Here is a 25111-nt window from a genome sequence, read left to right as displayed (position 1 = left end):
TGCACGCTAAACACCAATGTGTTTACTACTAAAAGTCTACTATTTGAGAAAATGTATTAAATTTTATTTTCTTTGCCAAGGTTTAAAAAGCAATTAGAAAGGTTACTTAGGTACTAAACCGTATGTTTTTCCCCTACTGGCAAAGTAAATTTATTATGCAAACATGTCGATAACGTCTTGATAACTTTTATGACTCGTATAATTGTATTATTGCTTTTGTATTTCATATTTGTAAAGACTTGAATGAACTTCGGGTAAGAACCTAATGTTTTTGTTTCATCAATTTTCCTCATACGGCCATCTATAAAAACGTCTGCAATGATAATACAAGATCAGTTTCTTACCGTCGGTACTCAGAAATATATCTCGAAGATGTTGAAGCTTATACCATTAGCCATTTTATTGGCAGTATTTGCCGCTGAAGTGACATCGCAAAAGTTCATTCTACCCACATACCGACCTCCACCTCGAAAGCCGATTATCATTCGCACCGTCCGAGACACTGATGGCGCAAGAGATCAACCACAATGGTTGTACCAAGGTGACATTCCTCGTGCACCAACAACTGGTGATCATCCATACTTACCACCTTATATTGACGATGTGCAAATAGACGCGAATAGAAGATATGCACGCAGTCTGGACTCTCCCAGCAGTAAGCGCCATGGAGGAAGCAGCAATTCCCGTACAAGAGGTGATAATGGTGCAACACATCCTGGCTACAATCGCCGTAATGCAAGAGAAGTCTTCGAAACCAATTAAGGCAATTTTTTAAATAGTTTTCACACCACAGAACAGCTAAAACAGATACCTGTTCTGTGTTTGATACTGTCTAAGCTAATATTTAATTATGTTTATTAACATACACGGTTATAAATTAATTACATTCAAGTAAATAGTCTATATATATATCTGTCGGCTGATTAATAAAGAACTCTCGAAATTTTGGCCGTATTGTAAACTGCTATCAACAAAGTAATGATCACCACAGACTATTGAATCGCATAAATTATGGTAGAGTGCTTTTGCCTAATAAAATGTTCTAAAATTATTAACTTTTACCAAATATTGCAAATAAACAATTATTCAATCCTTGAGTTCTTTTATTTTACTAATTATATACTGATTCTATTGAAGTGTAACAAGATAAAGGTTGTTAAGCAGTGTGTGGTCGTGGTCGCTAAATATGGTAACTAAGGGCCTTATAAGAAAGCTCATGATCGATAAGAGGGAAATCGAGAGGGCTGTGCTCGAAGATTTCCTATGAGACCCAATCAGAAATGAGGAGATCCGTAGGAGAACCAAAGTAACCGACATAGTCCGGATGATTGCGAAACCGAAGTGGTAGTGGGCATGGCAATTGGGGCAGTATCGAATGGCGACCACGGAAGATGCATTATTGGTAGGCCCCCCACAATGTACCAATGTTCTGGTCAAGATCGCCGGGATAGGTTGGATGAGGGCAGCATAGGACCGATCGTCGTGGAGATCTTTGAGGGAGGCCTTTGTCCAGCAATCGACAAAATTATTCTGATTCTACGCTGTATGACGTAATGACGTGATGTAATGACCTATATTATATCTAATGTAGAGACGATATAAAATATATTGGGCATAGATTTCATTTTTTTTTCATGTTATGCGTGTTATTCGCATTTTTTAACCGACTCCAAAAACGAGGAGGTTCTCAATTCGATCAGTATTATTTTTATTTATATACAAAGATTAGATTTATGATCCAATTTACATGATTCATCTCCGATATTTCGTAGGCCTACCTATACTTAAAGAAATTCTGTTTAATACATCACAATAAAAAGCAACGAAATCTTATAGTTTACCTGATATAATCTACTAAAATCCTACTATAGTTTACAGAACAACCTATTCCATAGAATAAAAAGTAAAAAATGAAAAAAACTACGTTTAAAAAAACCGACTTCAAAAACTGAAAAGTATAAAATAACTTAGATAATAAAGTTTTAATTTAATACACCTCTTATACACACCTAATGATACCTTTAATATTAATAAAATACTCCCTATTGATAGGTTTGATTTCGGTTTTTTTAATTTATTTTACAGTTGTAACTAATAGGACCGTTAATAATTAAGGACTATATGAGTCGTCAAATATAAAAGAATAAGTAACTGCAATTAATGTTTATGTATAAACGATTATTAATTTGCGAACAATAAGACATAATATTATAAATTGTAACAAAAGCTATTTGTACATAAATATTTGAACAATAATTATGGATGTTAGAATTGTAACAATTTTATTACTAACCTAGATAAGATTACCTACCTAGATACAGTAGTAGATTTAATAAAGTCATAGAAATACTCTCAAAAACTGAATCTCAATGTGTACTTTTTGAGATTTTTGCAAACGTTTTAAGGTTGTTCAAATTTGGCTAAACCTTGACTAAACCTAGTTACAGACAAGGGTTACAGTAATAGATTTAATTACGTCATTGAAATACTCTCAAAAACTGAATCTCAATGTGTACTTTTTGAGATTTTTGCAAACGTTGTAAGGTTCTTAAGATTGGCTAAATCTTGACTAAACCTAGGTACAGACTAGGGTTACAGTAGTAGATTTATTTACGTCATAGAAATAGTCTCAAAAAACAGCAACCCAACGTGTATTTGTTGAGATATTTGTAAGCGTCGTAAGGTTGTTTAGATTTGGCTAAACCTTGAAAATAGACCAAAAACACATTTTGTGAAAAAAATTTCGCTATTAAATTCACAGCGAAATTGTCATATTATGAAATTTAATTTGATAAAGACTTTGTAACATATATATAACATCCAATGGAATATTCTCTGCTTCACTGCTTGAGGTTTTGCATTTCGCACTAATATCTATTATTATTTTTTTCTATTATATATATAAAATTGGAGGTGTGTGTCCCTATATTTCACCTTGCAGCCAAAACTACGCATCGCAGACCAAAAGTGTTTGTATGTGGCAATAGGTACAAGGTTCCCATTGTGCACTATGGTGGTTGCAAGTCGATAATTATAAGGGTGTAAAAGATACGGGGGTTGAAAGATGTTAACTTTGAAAATGTGACTATTATTGATCTAAAATGGTCTGGATTGTTCAGGAAATTTCTGGAATGTTCTAGAAAGCTTTAATATGTATACCAATGTTCTGATCGATCGAAAATGTTCTAGAAAATTCTAGAATGATCTAGAAAATTCTAGAATGATCTAGAAAATTCCAAAATGATCTGGGAAGTTCTAAAATGATATGGGAAGTTCTAAAATCGACGTTTAGATTCTGATCGAATGAGAATGTTCTAGAAAATTTTAGAATGATCCAGAAATGTTTAGAATGATCTGGGAAATTCTGGAATGATGTAGGGAGTTCTAAAATCTACGTTTAGATTCTGATTAAATAAGAATGTTCTAGAAAATTCTAAAATGATCTGGGAAGTTCTAAAATCTACATTTAGATTCTAATCGAATGAGAATGTTCTAGAAAATTCTAGAATGATCCAGAAATGTCTAGAATGATCTGGAAAATTCTAGAATTATATAAAGAGTTCTAAAATCTACGTTTAAATTCTGATTGAATAAAAATGATTTAGAAAATTCTAGAATGATCTAGAAATTTATCGAATAATCTAGAACATCCAAGAATAATTTGGATATCTTTGGAATGTATTCCAAGGCTCTGATTGATCAAATATATTTGAAATGTTCGAAAAAATTCTAGAATCACCTAGAAATTTCTAGAATGATCTAGAATATTCCAGAATGTTTTAGAAATGATTTATATGCCACGGTTTTGAACGATTAAGAATGTTCTTTATATTACTAGATTGATCTAGATTGTATGCTAATTTTCTGATCAATATAGAATGTTCTGGAAATTCCTCCAATGATCTAGAAAGGTCCAAAATGTATCTCAACTTTTTGATAGATTAGAAATATGCTGGATCGTTCTAGAAACTTTTAAAATTTCTTGAGATACTTAAAAGTCGAAATTATTGGAACAATCCGGAAAGTTTGGTCGGTAGTGGGGATAATTTTTGCGACTATATAAGCCGAAATGTCAAACCCGTGCTTCAGTCGATTTTTTATAAGAATTGTATAACGAAAAAATAAATATTAAAAATTAAATAATCATAAATAACAGCGTATAGTGTTTTTTAAAGTGAAGAATCAAAAGTTTTAACGTGCAGTGTAATACACAATATTGTTTCTTTTTTTTTTAGTTTTTTTTTTTTAGTGCAGTGTGCAAAAGGTGAAAAAAAAATATTAAAATATTACTAACGATGCCGAAACGTAAATGCGTATTCTCACGTTCTCGAATTGTATCGAAAAGGCAAAAAATGTCACGGAGAAATGAAACTACAGACGAAAGAGAACAACGTCTCACATTACTTCGAGAAAATTATAGTATATTATAGTATATAGGGATATTGTGGTACATCGAAGAAGTAATAAGTTGGAACGCATCGCTGAAACTCATCACATGTATGACGCCTTACAGTATCCACTAATATTTTGTCATGGTGAAGACGGTTACCATTTTAATATTCAGCATGTTGATCCACAAACAAATAGCCCTACAAACAAAAAAGTTTCTTCCAAGGAATTTTACGCATATCGGATAATGGAGAGAGTGAATAAATACAATCATATACTCAACTGTCGGAAATTGTTTTTACAGTTTATTGTTGATATGCAAGCAAAAATAGAAGCAGAAAGATTGTTATTTATTCGTCTAAATCAAAATAAATTACGAACGGATGAATATATTCACTTACGAGATGCGGTAGCCAATGATGGGGATGTTGAAAATTTGGGACGATTAGTAATTTTGCCTTCTACATTCATTGGTAGCCCTAGGCATATGCTTCAATATGCACAAGACGCAATGGCGTATGTGAGAAAATATGGTCGTCCTGACTTATTCATAACGTTTACGTGCAATTCGTCATGGAAGGAAATTAAAGATGAGTTACAATTTGGACAAAAGTCACATGACAGACATGATTTAATTGCGCGCGTGTTTAAACAGAAACAAGTAAAATTCATTAATGCAATTGTGAAGAGTTGTATTTTCGGAAATGTTAATAGCTGGATGTTCTCCATTGAGTGGCAAAAGAGAGGGTTGCCACACTCACACAATTTAATTTGGCTGAAAGAAAAAATTCACTCAAATCAAATCGATGACGTTATTAAAGCAGAATTCCCAAATCCGGTTGAAGATCCTGTTCTATATGAAATAATCGTGAAACAAATGATACATGGACCTTGCGGGGCACTTAATATGCAATCACCCTGTATAAAAGATAATAAATGCTCAAAACGATATCCAAGATCATTTTTGAGTGAGACGCAAACGGGAGATGATGGATATCCGCAATACCGACGTCGACCACCGAGTGAAGGAGGATTTACAGCAAAAATTTGAGTACGGGGTGAAGAAATCGAAATTGATAATCGATGGGTTGTCCCTTATAATCCGTTATTATCGAAAATGTTTAATGCACATATAAATGTAGAATATTGCAGTTCAGTTCAGTCAATTAAATATGTGTGTAACTATATTAACAAAGGAAGTGATATGGCTGTCTTTGAATTTACAAATGAAAATAGATATGATGAAATTTTAAGTTATCAAATGGGACGATATATAAATAGTAATGAGGCAGCTTGGCGTATATTGGGGTTTCCGATTCATGGCAGGGATCCAGCTGTTTTTCACTTAGCAGTTCACCTTGAGAATGGGCAACGGGTATATTTTACTAATCAAACAGCACAAAAAGTTGCAAACCAACCTGTTAATACTACGTTAACTGCATTTTTCGAATTGTGTCGAAGTGATCTGTTTGCTAGAACTCTTCTTTATGGAGATGTTCCCAGTTATTACACATGGGACTCATCGCGAAAAGTATTTAATCGACGAAAGAAAGGAGTTTCGGTTGAAGGATTTAAAGGTGTCTTTAAAGATAAAGCTATTGGTCGAGTATATACGGTACATCCAAAGAATGCTGAATGTTTCTATTTACGTCTACTACTTCATGAAGTACGTGGACCAACTTCTTTTGAAGATCTTCGAACAGTAGATGGTTACATTTGCGAAACGTATCGTGAAGCATGCCAGCGTCGTGGTTTATTAGAAAATGATAATCAATGGGAGCAGGCAATGAAAGAGGCAGCAGAAACAGCAACAGCGAATCAACTGCGAGAACTCTTTGCTATAATTCTATCATCGTGTAATCCTTCAAATCCGAATAGACTATGGCTGAAATATCGTGATAGTATGAGTGATGATATTCTAGCAAGACTACGTAGAGAAAATCAAGATATGAATATTACATTCAACGATAATATTTATAATGAAGCTTTGATAATTTTAGAAGATCGATGTTTCGCAATATGTAATCAAACTTTAGTTACTCTCGGAGTGCAATCTCCTAAAAGAAACGAATTAAGCGTGACTAATTCTGAATTATCAAAAGAACTTAATTATAATAAAGATGAATTGCAACGTTACATTGAAGAAAATGAACCAAAATTAACACGAACACAACGAATAGTATATAACACAATAATAAATCGTATTGAGACGAATGCAGGAGGAATAATCTTTTTAGATGCACCCGGAGGTACTGGAAAAACTTTCCTCATTAATTTGGTCCTAGCTACAATTCGGGAATAGCATTAGCAGTAGCATCCTCTGGAATTGCCGCGACATTAATGGATGGTGGAAAAACGGCACACTCTGCACTAAATTTGCCATTAAATGTAGCTGAACAAGAATTCCCAGTCTGTAATATCACAAAATTTTCTGTACGTGGCCAAATTTTAATAAGATGCAAACTTATAATATGGGATGAGTGCACGATGGCTCATCGAAAATCACTGGAAGCACTGGATAGAACATTACAGGATCTTCGGAAAAATACAAAACTAATGGGAGATGCTTTGCTACTATCAGGGGATTTTAGACAAACGTTACCAGTTATTCCAAAATCAACACCAGCTGACGAAATAAATGCATGTTTAAAGCGATCAATTTTTTGGAACAATGTTGAAAAGTTATCACTGACAGAAAATATGCGAGCGTTAATTACTGGAGATCCAAAAGCACAAGAGTTTGCCGACAATCTTTTGAAAATTGGGAATGGCACCTACCCACTAGATCCACAGTCTGGTAAAATAATTTTAACTGAAGAGATATGTCATGTGGTAGACACCGAAGAACACCTTATAGACAAAATTTATCCATCCATACAACAAAATTATTTAAATAAAACATGGTTGTCTGAGCGAACAATTTTGGTTACAAAAAATGATGCAGTAAAACGAATAAATGAAAAAATACAGGAAATGATACCGGGAGAGGAAAAAATCTATAAATCAATAGATACAATGATGAATCAAGATGAAAGTTTATACTTTCCAACGGAATTTTTAAATTCATTAAACCCACCTGATATGCCTTCTCATGAATTAAAGCTAAAAATTGGATCACCAGTCATATTAATGCGAAATCTTAATAGGCCAAAATTGTGCAATGGTACAAGATTATGCGTAAAACAAATTTTGAACAACATCATTGAGGCAGAAGTTCTCACTGGCAAAGAAAAAGAAAACTTGGTTTTTATACCAAGAATTCCAATAATTTCGAATGATTTACCATTCTATTTTAAACGGTTACAATTTCCTGTACGATTAGCTTATAGTATGACTATCAATAAGGCGCAAGGTCAGACGTTCCGATTTTGTGGAGTTAATTTAAAAGAATCCTGTTTTTCACATGGTAAACTCTATGTAGCTTTTTCACGCGTAGGACAGAAAGAAAATTTATTTGTTTATGCACCAGAATGCAAAACTGTAAATGTAGTATATAAGAATGTATTTCAATAAAAATGTTTAGGATATCAGTTCATGTTAGATGATAAAAGATATTAATGTCTACTTAGTCGTAAGATTTTAATGTAAAAATAAGTAAGATCAATAAATTAATAAGAAAAAAGAAAATGTGTCTTTTATGTGAAAAAATTGTGAAGTAAGTAGTGATAGATTATTAACATTAACAAATAAGTATACAATTAAAAATGACCCAGCGAAGCGGGTATTCATAGCTAGTATATATATATATACTAGCTATGAATTTGTTTGCTGGGTCAGCTAGTATATATATATATATATATATATATATATATATATATACTAGCTGACCCAGCAAACGTTGCATTGCCGATATTAAAATCGCGATACAAAAGTAACTGTTGATCGTAGATGGGTGAACATTTGAAGTTGTATGTATTGTTTAATGCTGACTCATAATCAAACAAATTTCAAAATAAATTTCAAAAAAAAAGAAAAAAATATATTCGTGTGGACCACCCTTAATATTTAGGGGGATGAAAAATAGATGTTGTCCGATTCTCAGACCTACCCAATATGCACTCAAAATTTCATGAGAATCGGTCAAGCCGTTTCGGAGGAGTTCAAAGTTTAACACCATGACACGAGAATTTTATATATTAGATGTAGTATTAGCTTGTACTTTGTTATGCAATAGGCCCCTGATCTTAATTATATTAAGTCCCAAATAGCTAAAATGTAATGTTTTCATATTGAATAACGTTAATTTTACGCCTCGGCAACTAATATACTTAACTATATTAAACAAATATTCCCTTTACGTAAAATTTATATAATATTAAGTGCCTTCCCTCCAGGTGTACTTACAGAAAATGTTTTATCATAATATGTTACTACGGGATTAAGTCATGTGTTATTTTAGGATTCTCGTTTATATCATCCTTAATCTACCTTGTTTATAAAGTAAGGTAACGAGAAAATAAGGTGAAGGATGTACTCATGGAAATTTGGCTTCGTTTTTTTACGAAATAAGGAGCAAGCTATCTTAGAAGTATATATAATACTAGCTGACCCGGCAAACGTTATTTTGCCATATAAATTATTTTCACAGTTAGACCGTTTCTTGGACATTGCAACATAACTTTATTTTGCTAAAATAAAACATTTATCTAAAATAATCGTAGCCTTAGTTACTCCTTGCTACCTGCCAATAAAAGTCCCATCAAAATCGGTCCAGCCATTTCAGAGATTAGCCGGAACAAACAGACAGACAGACAGACAAAAATTGTAAAAAAAAATATTTTGGTGTATGTTCCATATATATATTCATATACATGTAGAAAAAGACGGTTATTTCAATATTACAAACAGACACTCCAATTTTATTTATATGTATAGATATATCGTATGCCCTTCTCAAATACCATAGGAGCGTTTAGGTACGCACTTATTTTGATGGTATTGGTCCTGGATATACTACAGAATAAAGTGCATTTCGTAGTTTCATGCTCTTTCAACAGCTCTCAAAACAAGTGACAACTCGGTTCTCTAACGGCCATTCCCAATATTCTGTCTATCTCCAGTTGTGGCCTACTTGAGATAAAAAATCGTAACTATCGTTGACTTTTCTGTCCCAATAAACTTATCGAGGGTAACTCACCTTATACGTACACGCTGTCTGTCCATGGGACGACGTATTGTTTACCAGCGATATAAAGTTTGTATGCAAATTATTGCAATTCACGCGTCCCAATATAAGGTGATAAGAATGACTTATCGGGTATATTAGGATAGCTTCAAATTATTGACAGCTAATTACTGACAGTAGATGGTAGTAATTTATCTCTATCTGTAGATAATATACTATATATTGGGAACGGCCGTAAATCATACTGAATTAAAAAGCGTTTATTTCGCTATTAGCGAGGAAATTAAAATGAAATATTATTCTACTCTAGCCCATGGGTTTTTCGAGAAAAGCTATATATTATAACTGTTTATGTACAACATAGAGTATGTATTTATTTATTTAGATTTACCAGTGGTAATGACAATATTACATTTATAATTTTGCTAAGTTACAAAGGTCTTATTACTAAATGCATTACCTTTTAAGGTGAATTGCATGCGAAAAAATGTGTGTGAAATATTTATAATAAAATAAGTATAAACTATAAAACAACCATTCTACATCTAATTGAAATTAGGAAATGAACAAAATCTACTACATAAGCCAAGATATACTAAACAAATCAAGAATACTTATCTTAATTATTTATTTATAACTAGCTGACCCGACCGAAGTTTTTCTTAATATAATAAATAAAATAATGTTTTTTAAGAATTGAAACGTCACTATCACAATGGATAACCGAAGTAAATAAAGTTCTCGCACGTAGCGGTTAATTGACCAACTATTAGCGAAAATTAAGTTTATTTTTTATCTCCTGAGAGATAGAAAGATGTATAGATTCTAATTAGTTATTTATTTAAACTATTCTTTCAGTTTGATTTCTGAACGACGGGGGACATATCAAAGGAAGAACAAAATTTTTGTTTATGTTTATTTTATTCCGAGAATTTTCATATTTACTCACCTTTTCAACCTTCCCTGGACTTCCACAAATAATTCAAGACCAAAATTAGCCAAATCGGTCCAGCCGTTCTCAAGTTTAGTTTTAGCGAGACTAACGAACAGCAATTCATTTTTATATATATAGATATATTTTTTTTACATTTTCTAGGCATTTATGTTCAAATAAAAATAAAACATTAAATAATGTACAAACAATTTTACTTAGAAACCTTCACTAATGTCAATAATTTATGGATAATATTCAGAATTAGGCTCCGCTTTGTAAAAAATCTAAAGAAGAAAAATGTTCTGCGGCATTTTGTAAACTCTTGCTTGCAACTTGGTGATTAGTTATAATTAATTCATGTAATTTAAATAGAACTAAGAACAATACTGCACGCTACAGCCCCATAAAAAATAAAATAAAATGGTGAATCTTGGATTAAGGATTCACCTCTGATTCGCTCCAACTAGACACCGCACTACTTAAGAATAACAGCTTTTTTATTAAAGCAACTATTAGATGCTTGTGTGCGTGGCATCTTGCACTCATGGCACTCTCCATGGCATTTTTCAAATTTTGTAACATACGCTTCGTGTTATTTTACATTGAAATTAATAAAATACAAAATACTTTCTGATGATTTGTGATCCCATTCTTATTTCTTGTACTTAGTATTATTTTTACAAAGTTTTACTACGCAAATCTGCATTTTAGTTTCAATTATTAGCAAAGTTTAACAGAACATGTGGCACGTCAACGTCACACATTGTTCGAGACTGGCTCGAGTACGCCCATTTGTGCGTAGCATAATTATTACTGCACTTTGTGACTATGCCTTCGGAAACTAGTTGGAGCGCAGCAGAGATAAAACCTTAATCTAAGGGTGAAATTTTATTTGAAGGAATACGTCATTTATGGTGATAATAAGTCCTAAATTTGTTTTCCATAAAACTTCGTAATATATTTTTAATGACAAAACAACGTTTGCCATATAAATTATTTTTAGAGTTTCTGGGACATTGCAACATTATGTATTATTAGTATTATTTTAGAAAAATATATTATATTTTGCTAAAATAAAATATTTTTTTCTAAAATACACGTAGCATTAGTTACTCCTTGTTACCTCAGCTGCCTGCCAATAAAATCCCGTCAAAATCAGTCCAGCCATTTCAGAGATTAGCCGGAACAAACAGACAGACAGACAGACAAAAATTGTAAAAAAAAATATTTTTGAGTGTGTTCCGTATATATATTCATATACATGTAGTAAAAACGGTTATTCAAATATTACAAACAGACACTCCAATTTTATCTATACGTATACTCGTAGATATGCACATTCTTACGACGATAAGTTAATGGTACATTACGAATCAATAATATTATAATTGCTACAGGGTCAGAAGGTTATATTAAAATGAGTAAACGCTGGGTTAAGTCCCCGATAAGAACATCTTCAAGTCCGTTTATAAAGTTGGGATTCGGTTCTTTACCTTTCAAATGTATAACTCAGAAAATTAATGCAAACTTGTTCCCAGTCTGTATAAATAACGTGTCTCAACAAGTTTCATGTCAGAGTTGATTCAATAAAGCAACATGTACAAGGCAGTTTCTATTTTTTTCTTCATACTTGTCGTGCTATTTGCATGGACCTCGGGCCATGCTTTGAACCGAGAAGAACGTGATATTCAACTTCCTAAGTTAACCAGACCTAAAATAATTATACCCAATTGGAATCCGAACGCAAAAGTTGAACCATGGAAAGTGATTGGAGGCCACAATCGCCATCGTCGGTACGCTGAAAATATTGAAAACGCTGCAATGGAGTATCCAGCGAATGAGTGAAATTATTTAAGCATATCGTTATTTTCGTGAAAATACAGAATGGATTTGGTCTTTACGTAATATGGAAATGAATAACTAAATTTGAATGATTTATTATATAAATATTTATGTCTTTGGATATGTAATATAGTGATTGAAGTTTGTGTATTTAAAAAAATTTAAAATATTAAAAATAAATTAAATATAATGTTGTAATATGTATTTATTGTTAAGCCTGCAAGTTCAATGACACCTGATGATAAGGCTTGGTTAAGTTTCTTGATTAACGGCCGTTTTAAATAACCTATCTATCCTTAGTTTAACTTACCCGAGGTAAGACAAATCTATCCTTTTACGCTTACTTACATTTCAATACCCTATCGATAGATAGCATTGGACTATAACTATACTGGACAAAACTATGGATAGATGAGATCGCGTCTTTAATCGGTGATGTATTCGTAACTAGAGATACGTTATTTAAATCGGCCGTAAAAGAATGCTGGGAGAGTTTCTTACTTCACGCCGCTATTTCTCTCTCAGAGCGCCATTTATTTCGAAGCGGTAGTAGTATCTAGTATATGACATCAAAAAGAATTCTAAACGAATCAATCTTTTAGAAAATAAATCATATATTATTAATTTGACCAAATCTTGCCGCCTAATTTCAACATCGCACTTGAGCGTGTGATGAAATTGTCAATTAAATAATCAAGGTACAATAACATCTCTGAATAGAGAGCCACGAACACTTTTTCAGAAACTTCTGAATTCGACCGCATCACGTTGACTTTTGCCATTGAAAGCACTCGTTTTGCAAGAAACTTTTTTCCTCGTGCAACTTCTTTGTGAAATCAATTACCGACTGCAGTTTTCTCGAACCGATACGACTCAGGGTTTCAAGCATTGAGCATAATTCAATTTAATAATTAAGGTTCAAGACCGACAACGCATCTCTTGACCCCCATCAAGTGGGGCTCACATAGAAGGAGAATATAAAATACACATACGAATACTGATAAATATAATGCATTAATCATAAGAAATTAATTAAAAATAAGATTTGACTGATTATTTAATCGCGCTACGCGTACAACGCGTAGCGTTATGCCGGGACTCTGTCATGAAATAATAAATATTATAATTATTTTGTATGAGTGTAATGAATGTCTGAATTTTCTGTGTTTTAGTGTATTGCCTGATTGTGTTATATTTTAATACGTAAATAAATATGAAATAAAATATTTTGTAACTAGTCAAGGGAAGTGAGGAGCGGGTGTATAAGAGGTGGCGCTAGTGTAGCGGAGTGTAGTGTGAGGCGAGTAGAGTAGGGGCGAGGAGAGGAGAGAAGAGGGGTGGCAGAGGGTATAGTATAACGGTATATTATAATGTCTTGCTTGGGATTAAATTACTTGTTCTGCAGTGTTAAAGTGTTGTTAAATTATTACAAGCGTATATATTTGAATGATAAAAGTTATTATTGTAATTCCTGTATTATAGTGATTAGTAATTAAATGCTGTTTTATTTTTCCCTGACTGCCGTTACCAGGGCCCCATCGGTGTGAAAGAGCTGAGTTGCAGAGTGCACAAGTGAATGGACGCTGACGCTGAACTTCGATTGTCTCTAATTTAATATTTTTATTGTTCACTTTCGCTCCAGTCTTGTATTGAGTAATACATATTCTAATATTATTGTAATTAGTGATTTGTGTAATAAATAATAATTTTTAAAAAGACCTTTTACGATCGTCCGAACATAACTCTGCTTAACAAATTTAAATACAAGTTTTGTACCTATATATAGGTACATAATATGATAAAATACAAGAACTAAAGTAATGTTTGTTAGCCACAGCATGGGGAGTGTTCCGAAGAGCTGTTTCACATGATTCCTGCCGCCACAAGTTAGGATATCATCCCCACCATCTGGATGTGTGTCCTCCATCCACGTTGTACAAAGCTGTGGAATAAACTTCCTTTTGCGGTGTTTCCGGGATGATACGACATAGGTACCTTCAAAAAAAAGCGCGTACATCTTACTTAAAGGCTGGCAACGTCCTGTAATTCCTCTGGTGTTGCAAGAGAATGTGGGCAGCGGTGATCACTTAACACCAGGTTACCCCTACGCTCGTTTGTCCTCCTTTTCAGCACTGCAGTCCACATAGATAACATCATCCTCACGTGATTATTTTAAATAATTTTAAAATGCTGAATGGATGAATAGATGAATGAAATGGCTATGAGTTTCTTGAAACTTATTCTCATTAAAGCTCAACCATTCCCGCAGTGGTGGTAAATGGCAAATAGTATAACTTTTGATATACTTCTTAAGAGTAATTTCTTTGTCCTTTAAGGTGTAAAATGATTTATTTTATACTTGTACTGAATTATCATTTGTGTATCATTCTTGTGAGAACACGACTCGTACTTAACTGATTATAAAAAATAAACTATAAAAAAATACAGCGTTCGAAATGCTTAAATTACTGAAAAAATCCAAATGATTTCAGTTTTTCTTTAGTGCTAATTCCGCCAATATTTGTCTTTAAACAATGAGACACGTGTTTCCCCTCTACACGAGGCATCCTCAGGACGTGTTGACTGAGACTGCTCTTAACGAGACTTGTCTGGTACCAGATTTTGGCGAGTTAACACGTCCTGAGGATGCCTCGTGTAGAGGCGAAACACGTGTCGCACTGTTTAAAGACAAATATTGGCGGAATGAACAATAAAGAAAAGCCCAAATCATTTGTATAATTATGGATTTCCGCAAAGTAACGCCTACTTCAATAAATTTACTGAAAAAATATTAACTCTATTTATCTAGTTCATTCTCGTATTATCCAATTGAGACAACTACCCTTGAGTAAACTTCCTTTAATTAACTCGACGCTTCTCGAGTACCGTACGTGTGAGTAATTAAGCCGGGGCTAGGTATTCTAGTTAAGTTGATAAACGCAAATGTCCTTCGTACGTGGCATTCAAAGGGTTGAATTTGGTTCTAAATAAATTTGTAGCGACACGTGCAACATGTTAATTAAACTTGGAAATTATTTTTACTTCGTCATCCGTTCGTTTGTTTCAATAGTGACATTAATTGAACGCACGGACATCTGCGTCTGCGTCTGAAGACGTCCACTGCTGAACAAAGGCCTCCCCTAAAGATTTCCATGACCATCGATCGTGCACTGCCTTCATCCGAGCTATTCCGGCGATCTTGACCAGATCATTAGTCCATCTTGCCCTTCCCACAGCCACTTCAGGTTCACAACGACTGAGTGACTTTGGTTCCCCTATGGATCTCCTCATTTCTGATTCGCAGGAAATCTCCGAGCATTGCACACTCCATTGCCCTCTGAGCGACCATGATAAGGCCCATAGTTAACTTCGTCTTAAGACATCGTGGTATTTGGGAAAAGAAGATTTTGCGACACTTCCCGAACGCTGAAAAAAAATATAATTCACCTAAATTAATAAATTTTCCATAATATAATTTCGGAACAAACTGTAAATAATTAAATAGCTGCCTGCTAGCAACAGCAACTGTGACCATAGCCGGTCGGAACTCAGTAGGTGAGTAGCGGCTATCGCCTCTGTAAGGTCTCTTATAAAAACTTTATTTTTTAAATATTATAATTGTGTTCTTACGGCTATTATAAGATAAATGATGACAATTTGAATCCTTTCTTTTGGATTGCGTTGATAACTATAATCACTTATTTTCATAATTATATGTGAATGTGGGTTTGTGTGTTCTAAAAATAAATTACCACAAATAAAGCTGTAAACAAAATTTTATGAACGATGCGGGACTCGAACCCGCGACCTCTCGCGTTCCGTGCGTGCACTCTTTCCAACTGAGCCAACGGTTCGAGTGACGTATAGTTTATAAAAACTTGTATGATTTGTTCAACTCTCAGGTTGTGGCTTCATCTTTAATCCCAGAAGTGAAGGTTATCACTTTTAAAACATAAATTGTTCTAATATTGTTGAGATTTTCCCCGATTCAGGTTAGTTAAATGAACTAGGACTCGCCTATTCTTCAGGAAGACTGGAACAACTAATTTGTAGAGGAATATTATATAAAAACAATAAATATAACATAAACAATATTATGTGGCAATGGTGATAATTAAGAAGGTATGTATCGTATCATATATTCTATGGTATTATTGTCAAAAAGAGCTGAAAACAGAAAACAAATAGTTTTTTTTGAGTCGTCACATCTCTCGACTTTTATGACAATATGTTTAAGAAAATTATTGAGAAGGTTCTCCCAAATATGGGGTTAACGATAAAGAATAACAAAGTAAGCAAATATAGTCATTGTATACACAAGGTTAGCGGTGAAAACCTGTTCTATAAAAATGTATATATGGCAGTGTTAAATTTAATTTTATGCCAACAATTCCGTAATAATTATTGCACTAAATGCTTGGACTGTATTTCGTCGAGTCAGCGTCTCTTTGAAAGTACTCAGCGGTGCATATTGTTCACAAGTTGTGGAAATTCTGTTATTCTTTCAGTTTGTTTCATTAAAGTTCTATTTATAAACGCTTTTGTATAAAATGCTGGCTTTATTATACTTAAAGGAAAGATCCACTGGATGTTGTACTTTAACATCAAGAAAAGTAATAGGGTATACTTTTATATAAGAGAGGGCAAACGGATATGAGACCAACTTGATGTATGATAGTGGTGAGGCAGTCACATATGGACATTTGCAAAACGGCCTTTAAGGTTTCCCACTTTAATTATTGAATTAAAATATGCTCAATGCTTGAAACCCTGAGTCGTATCGGTTCGAGAAAACTGCAGTCGGTAATTGATTTCACAAAGAAGTTGTACGAGGAAAAAAGTTTCTTGCAAAACGAGTGGTCTGAATACCAAAAGTCAACGTGATGCGGTCGAATTTCACATTTTGACATAATTCCACCACAGTTTGGTGGAACTCCTCTGAGCACTCCCTGTGATATATACGGTAGGTGATGTAGAGAGAACCCATATCTATACGCAAAGAATCAAGCTGATCGGAGGTGGCCTGATCGTCGATGATTCAAGCCACTCTTCGTTGTATGCGGTCAAATAGAAGATACTGGTACCGGGAAGCGCCCATTCAGAGGTAAGAACCGAATTTGCGCCTTGCGCCCATTTGAGTTTCATGTAGTTTATCTGTTATACAACGATGTATTGCTTTTAGAGTGTGTGTCCTTGATAACCATACAAATACAAATATTTTTATTTTGTCTCAAAAGAAAAACGTATTATACAAAAAAGCCATGTACAAGTTACTACATACTCATAATACCTACTACACAACATTATAAATCACAACCTTTAGATACAAACATTAAGAAGAAGCCTATATACTTATGTTTGGTAAGTGCATCTAGAAAAGTAGGTACGAAGTTTTTATTGCTAGGACTTCTTAAAGAACCTAGGCACATACAGACAGTAGGTTTTATGTGAAGCAGACATAAAAGCTGGTGCCTTCCCAGAAAATTGATATTTTGCTGGAGTGGTAGGTATGTAGTCTACATTATGACAACAATCTACTAGTACATGGCTGAGCTCTAACTCCTAACTAAGTTTCCCTGTGTTTAGGATATTAGTACTCCCCGTGTATCGGTCTGTTTTTCCATAGTTCAAGAATGTGTATGTCTGACTATTATAATGCACAAAATGAGTAGTAGTTTAATAATTTTGAGAGGAAAAATAAATAAGTAAAATAATATAGTAAGTATATAATTAATTTAAAGGTATGAGTAGTAATGAGTAAGTATGTAGGTCGGTATGTATACCACCAGATAATTATGTACATACTAGTGAAGGTATATGATTGTATATTTCTTTATATGTATGAAATATAGATAGATATAATATTTTCTAAAAGAATATGTGCTTATTTGCTAATTAGTGACGTAAGGTATCTAAATTATTACCTAGTTTTAAATTAAGCAAGTTTAAATGTATCCTAAACCTATTGAAATATAAGTATTAATAAATAATATCGTATATTAATTATTTAGGTCAACTGATGTAATGTAAATGATACGTGTAATGTGAGATTCGCCAATTGGGTAGTTAGGTAGCTAACCTGATTCACATATTTGGTTTGTTACACTTAATTAAATAACAGGATGTCTACCAATTGATAATCAAACACACTACATTATTACCACAGTTTCTAATAAAAATGGTAATCATTGCACAAAATAAATTGTACTTCGCTGTTGTATTAAAATTACATGTACCCTCAATAAAACAATAAGTGAGTTGATACCGACATGAATCAACACAGTATTAGAAGCTAGATGCGACACGATGCAGTTATAAGTTGTATATTATTAATATATTTATATATATATTTTTTTTTGTGGTGGATTTTATTTATTGATCCTAAAGTCCTGTGTGTCCTACTGTGGCGAAGTATTTGTTTACAATATTTACAGAATCGATTGGAGAAGATGATAAGCTTAATAGTTCCTTACATTCGTTAGTTTTACCACTACCAATATTGCAAATTCGTTTTATATTATCCCACATATCTTTAGTTTTATGTACGGAATTATTTAATAATTGCCTATTGTATTTCCGTTTGGCTGCTTTGAGAATAGAGTTACACATGTTTCGGTAAAGTCTGTAAGTTTTTTGCAATTCAATATTATTAGGAGCTTTACGACACTTTTTATGCAGATTGTCTCGCTTCCTGATTGATCTTATTAGCCCTGGGGTTATCCAGGGCTTTATTTTTCTTTTTGCGCTTGCAACTCTATTTACCACAGTATGTTGTTTGATTATATTTGCTAAGTAGCTGAGAAACATATTCGTTGCTATATTAGCATCTGCAGAATCAATAATGAAATTCCAGTCCGAGGTTAGTAGCTCTGCTAGTGCAGCTTCATAATTATTTTTACAGATTTATATTCAATATTATGCCGCATAATAGTTTTTGAGATGTTAAGTAGGACTGACGCATGATCCGTAATGTCTGTCTTAATCACAGCCACAATATTGTCACATCGAGTTTTAAGCAAAATGTGATCTAAGCAGCTGTTGTTTCTGGTTGAAAATGTATGTCCTGGTAGAATACCATGGCTAGCAACTAGGGATAAAAATTCGTCCGATTGTCCTTTGGTAGTGATATTATCAGGACTGATATTTATGTTGATGTCCCCTACAATAATTATATTGGTATACATTTTATGCTGTATCAATAATGCATCCAGTGATGAAATGAAATTGCTTCTATCTCTGAAAGCTGGCGGCCTATAGATACAGATTATGCATGTATCACCAGATGTAAGAGTCAGACAGTTCGCCTCAATGAGATGGGGCTCGCTTACTGAAAAAGACAATTCACTTTTAACGTACGTCACTAGTCCGTCATTTTGGTTTAGTAGTCGTGATGTCTTGTACGATTTATATCCAGAAAGCACTGGGTTTGTCCTATCACTACAAAGCCAGCACTCTGTAAGTATGATGATATCAATACTTAACTTCATTCTTGTTAACAAAACATTTAGTTCATCAATATTCCTATATATGCTTCTAATATTTTGTGTCATTAGAGTCAGTGAGTCGTTCTTGCCTTGTGTGAAATACCGATTACACTCCTCTGCATTCTCAATAATAATGGCCTTGGATATTGACAAATAGTCAATGTTCAAGGCCAAGTCAACTACGTCTGAGGACATAATTAAGTTATATCAGCTGGCATTAAGACCTCTGCCATTGTGATACAGAGGATGCTGAGGAGACCGTACTCGGTGCCATCTAAATGGCTGAACATCTTATTATTTGGGTATCTGACCTTGAGTTGTACATAGTATAGATATATATTTTTCATAATATTGGAAATACTTATATTAATACTAAAATGTGTAATATTAAAAAATGTAAAGACTACTATACTTATATTAATACTAGTACCTGGATGACCGAGCTTTGCTCGGTATTTTTTTTTTTAATTGTGTTTTTTGGAAATTATATTAAAGTACGAATTACTAATAAAATGATGAAATATGAATTATATTTTTCGATCTTACCGATAGAATAATAAAAAAATATGAACTGGTTATTTATAGAAAAAAATCATGAGTGCAATTAGTTTAATCTTATATTAGAAACAAATACTTAATTTTTTACAGTTTATCAATCAATTACGTAAGTATACATATATATATTTATGTCATCACAGTTTTAATTTTGAAATCGGATTTTAATCTAATACTTCTTTCCATACTATATTGCGGGTATGTCGAGGATTTTCATTTGAAAGATTGACTCTTAACGTAGTTGATCGCTTAACTTTGAAATATATATATATATATATTTATGTCATCACAGTTTTAATTTTGAAATCGGATTTTAATCTAATACTTCTTTCCATACTATATTGCGGGTATGTCGAGGATTTTCATTTGAAAGATTGACTTTTAACGTAGTTGATCGCTTAACTCTAGAAAATGCCACATATAACATGCCATGCATGAAGACCGGACTTGACTTTAAGTCAACCCCAACAGATTCAAAAGTTTGCCCTTGGGATTTGTGAACAGTCATGGCAAATGCAGATCTAACGGGAAATTGGTGACGCTGCATGGTGCATCCCAGTTGTCCTTTTGATGAGTCTAAGGTTATCCTTGGTATATGTACTTCTTTGCCGGATTGTTCACCAGTAACAATTTTTGTCTTTATTATGTGATTGCACAGACTTGTGACCATGAGTCTCACACCATTGCATAGTCCTTCTGACACGTCTAAATTACGCAACAACATTATTAACGCATTTTTTTTTAAATTTTAGCTCGTGTGGTGGCAATTCTGAAATGTTGACACTATTGAGAAATTCTGTTGTAAATTCGACTCCTCCTTCAGGTTGATCTTTCATTAAGTCATGGCTATAGTAAGTTTTGTACTCTCCGGGAAGTTTAGCAACTATATCATCATTAATTTTTTCAACATCTTTGTTAAGAGGCGCGAGTATTGCTCTATCTTTCATCCCTTCATAATTTTCATTGGCTAAGCAGTTACCAAATACTTCATCAATAAGATTGTTGCTTGAAATGATATTCTGTGGCAATTCAATTTCTTCCATAGCATTTAAAGTCAGTTCGCCGTTGCCTAATTTTAGTAAATAATAATAATAATCAACGCGTATATTTTCGTCTAGTTTAAAAGTCTTAAAAACAGACCATAAGGAGCATCATTTGATAGAAAGATCTAATAACTCAGTTTTATTTGCACGTGGCTGTACAGGCAGACATTGGCGAAAATCTCCTCCTAGTACTATTACTTTTCCACCGAAAGGGAGATCCGAATTTCCAATGGATCGTAAAAGTTGATCAATGCTCTGCAAACCATATTTTGGAAGCATCGGAGCTTCGTCCATAAGAAAAATATCTATTTCTGCTAATTGTCTCGCTTTAGAAGAATTAGGTTTGATACTTGAGACTGAATCTGGTGTCAGTGGTACTTTTAGTCCAAAAGTTTTATGAGAAGTACGTCCATTAGGCAATAATATGGAAGCAATACCGGTAAAAGCCATACATTTTACTTTGTATCGTTTTCCAGTCAGCATATAGTATAATGTTTTATATATGAATGTCTTCCCAGTACCCCCGAACCATCAATGAAGAAGCATTTCGTTTCAGAAGCTGTATTATTTATAGCTTGAAGAATAGAATTAACTACTTCTATCTGCTTTCCTTTTAGTAACTGGTACATTTGCTCTCCTAATACTGCTGATTCATCCGTGCTTAAATTATCTTGATTATCTTCAAGATCGTAATTATCAATGTCCTCAAAGCCAAAAGTTTGTACCCAGTATTGGAAATTTCGGCCTTCTGTTGCTTCAGTGTTTAATTTTTTAGCAATAATTCTGTAACCACGATTAATTGCATTTTCTATAGGCTGCCCATTTTGCCGGGCTGCATGTATAAAATCTTCTGACAAATTTTCTTTAAATGTATCCCACAAACGCTTTGGATTTTCAGGAGATCCGTAAATTAAAATTTGAACAAAAAGGCTTCTCATTGCTAGAGGCATTTTAATTAATGCGGATTCTTGTAATCCTTCTATCCATTGTTGATCGTCGTAAGTCAAGCCACGTGCTAAGCAGGCTTGTTTATACGTCTGATATTGGATATCTGTTACGGTTCGAAGGTCTTCAAAACTTGTCGCATCTTTCACATGAAATAGTAACAATCGCAAGTGGTAAAGTTCCGGTTGAGCAACGAAATTTACATTATGAATCCTACCAATGACTCGCAAATGACGAACTCTTGGCTCCCATTTGCTAGATTTTCCGATCCATTTAAAATTTTCAGGCATCTGCCAATAAAAATGATATTGACGTGAGACATTATCGCTTGAATGATTATGTCTTTTAATTTCTGCATTGTGCTTAAAATAAGCCTCTAGAGTAGACCCTTTTTGGCCAATATCGGCTAAATCTTCATGGGTTTGGTCCAAGTTTGCAATCCGATACTGTCCTGGTAAGTGAATATCCAGTCGTTGGACACTATGACTTTTTTTTTGAATTTCAAAAGCAAATAATCGCCAGCATGCTTCTGGTGGCGTGACACAACGCCCTTCAATGTATGTATTTGCTTCATCATAAATCAGTGTCCTTTGTTCTTCTACAACTTTGATCGATGCACAGTCGTGTCCTTTATAAATGTATTTGTAAAGATATTTCACAGCCAAAATACTCCCTACGTACTCAACGTTTATATGACAATTATATTTTTTCAATAAATAGGCGTTGTAGGGGGCTACATGACGATTATCTCTTGTTATACGACGACCGTTTATGTGTTTGCGATAAACCGCATATTCGTGTGAAAATTGGGGACTATGAGGGTCCAACTGCGGATTGTAGCGTCGTCGGTAATTTGGTTTACCATCATCTACTAAAGACGTAACTTCCTGGTACGATTTTGGAAAGTCGAACCGACATTTTGTTCTTCCGTTTTTATGAACCATACACGTTGCATTGGGATTTAAATCACCACATGGGTTGTGAATCATCCATTGGAGTACTAATTCTCTTAACTCTAAGTCATTATTTCCGGGTATTTCGGATGAAATCAAGTCATCGAGCTCTTCTGGTTGATGAATCTAGTCATCAGATGACATAATTATATGCAGATGCATATGTGGTAATCCTCGTTTCTGAAATTCTATAGTGTATACAAAAGCCGATACTTTTCCAAAGATTTGTTTTTTATCTAAATCTTCTATTAATTGTTCAAATTTTAACTTAGCAGCTCGAGCCACGATATCAGGACGATCCTGCGGAAGCTGTTGCAAGATTGTTCCATCTTCTAAATTTATTTGCAATGCCTGTTTTATTTTTGGCCAGTTAGGATTTGATGTCATGGTGATAAAGAAATCAGGTGATCCAAGCCTTCGAACGATTGCCATTGCATCTTCAAAATTTTCTGTGTAATATCTCGTCGAACCAGGAAAAGAAGAGGGTAAAATAATCTTTTCATCAACTCTGGCATTTTTTTTTTTCGGCAAGTTGGTTAATGAAACTGGTTACTCCCGTATATTGTTCAGCTAGAATTTTATTTTGGTTGTATTTTATCCACTCAATACGGTCACGCTCTACACGAATGTAAGTATCCACTAAATATTGTTGAAATAATCGACCCCCAAAATGCAGTGCATTAAATGGAAGTTCCCGTACATCGGGTACTTCTGTTGATGGAGACTCTGTTAAAAATTTAACAAATTCTGGTCGAAACGAAAGCCTGTATTGCGCCAGTTCAAGCCGAGTTAAATGACTGCGGCTTGCATAAGGCGTTTGTAACTTCAAATCTGGGCTAAAACCATCCGTGCCAGCGGGGTAAAATAATGGATAAGTAAATGGCTCAACTCGCTTATCAACATTACTTAAAGAGACAATGTTTTTATTGCGCTGATGAATAATCATTTCATTTTCTGGAAAGCTGTGATCAGCACTTAGTGTAAAAACTGCACAAACCTCATTACACGCCGGTATATTGAACTTTCTGCGATCAGCTTCATCTGGAAGTCTAAATAAAAGCTTTACGTATGGTGGGGGCCACCCTTGGGCAGAAGTTAACATATTCATTTCATCCTCTACTTCTCGCATCATTATATATCCCTGTGCATAACGATTTTGCGCTCGAATGATAAACTCAATAATTAGATTCAATAATAAATTGAGGTAGTAATTCCTGAATTGAGTGGATGATTAACTCTTTCATTCACGGCTTCATCAGGGTCTAAAAAGTATAGTTGTCCATACTGTGGCCGTTCAAACACACCAACATCATTTTGGGTCGGATGTGCTGCCATATTCATTTTATGATATACTTGTCCGCAAACAATAAAACTATAAATTCCATGGCTATTTATTGTTCTATCATCTTCTACATTGAAGGATGCTAGAGCAAAAGATGCGTTTATCTTTCCTTTTTTTTTATGAAATTCTTCCGAATATGGGTGACGGTTTAAAAAGAGACGTACTTATTCATTTGAAAATTTTGGTTGCTCCATTACAATTCGTCCATGCAAACAACTGTCACCAAAAGAATTTCTATTTATGCGATTAGAAACGCGTTCCTCAGCGAAATGCAATGCACCACAATGGATACACAAAATTTCAAATGGTCGTAAGGCGTGATATTGCACAGCTGCAGTAACGGCACATTTATTAGTCGGCAAACAATTATTAAGTTCTAAAGCCCTACGTCGTCTTCCGTCTCGACGTCTTTGTTCTTCTAATTGGTGCTTTCGTTGTTCCTCATTTTCATTAGCTACACGTTGTGCCGCACGCTGCCGCAAATCTTGCAGACGTTGAT

The 25111-nt window shown here is 33.9% G+C and overlaps 1 protein-coding gene across 1 annotated transcript; it reads left to right on the top strand.

Annotated features, from left to right (window-relative positions):
- Positions 1–327: 327 nt before the first annotated feature.
- LOC126976561 (lebocin-4-like) lies at positions 328–12475 on the top strand. Its single transcript, XM_050824944.1, has 2 exons — positions 328–759; positions 12039–12475. The coding sequence occupies exons 1-2, from the start codon at positions 373–375 to the stop codon at positions 12291–12293; spliced, it is 642 nt and encodes a 213-aa protein (XP_050680901.1). The 5' UTR covers positions 328–372; the 3' UTR covers positions 12294–12475.
- Positions 12476–25111: the final 12636 nt, after the last annotated feature.

This window comes from Leptidea sinapis, chromosome 41 (genome assembly GCF_905404315.1).
Source record: "Leptidea sinapis chromosome 41, ilLepSina1.1, whole genome shotgun sequence".
In the NCBI taxonomy this organism is placed as follows: Eukaryota; Metazoa; Arthropoda; class Insecta; order Lepidoptera; family Pieridae; genus Leptidea; species Leptidea sinapis.
This window is presented reverse-complemented; position numbering and strand designations above follow the sequence as displayed.

Coding starts and splice junctions, on each gene's coding strand:
- LOC126976561 (XM_050824944.1), top strand. CDS start 373: ATGTTGAAGCTTATACCATTAGCCATTTTATTGGCAGTATTTGCCGCT. Junction 760..12,038: donor GAGAAGTCTTCGAAACCAAT/TAAGGCAATTTT, acceptor TTGATTCAATAA/AGCAACATGTACAAGGCAGT.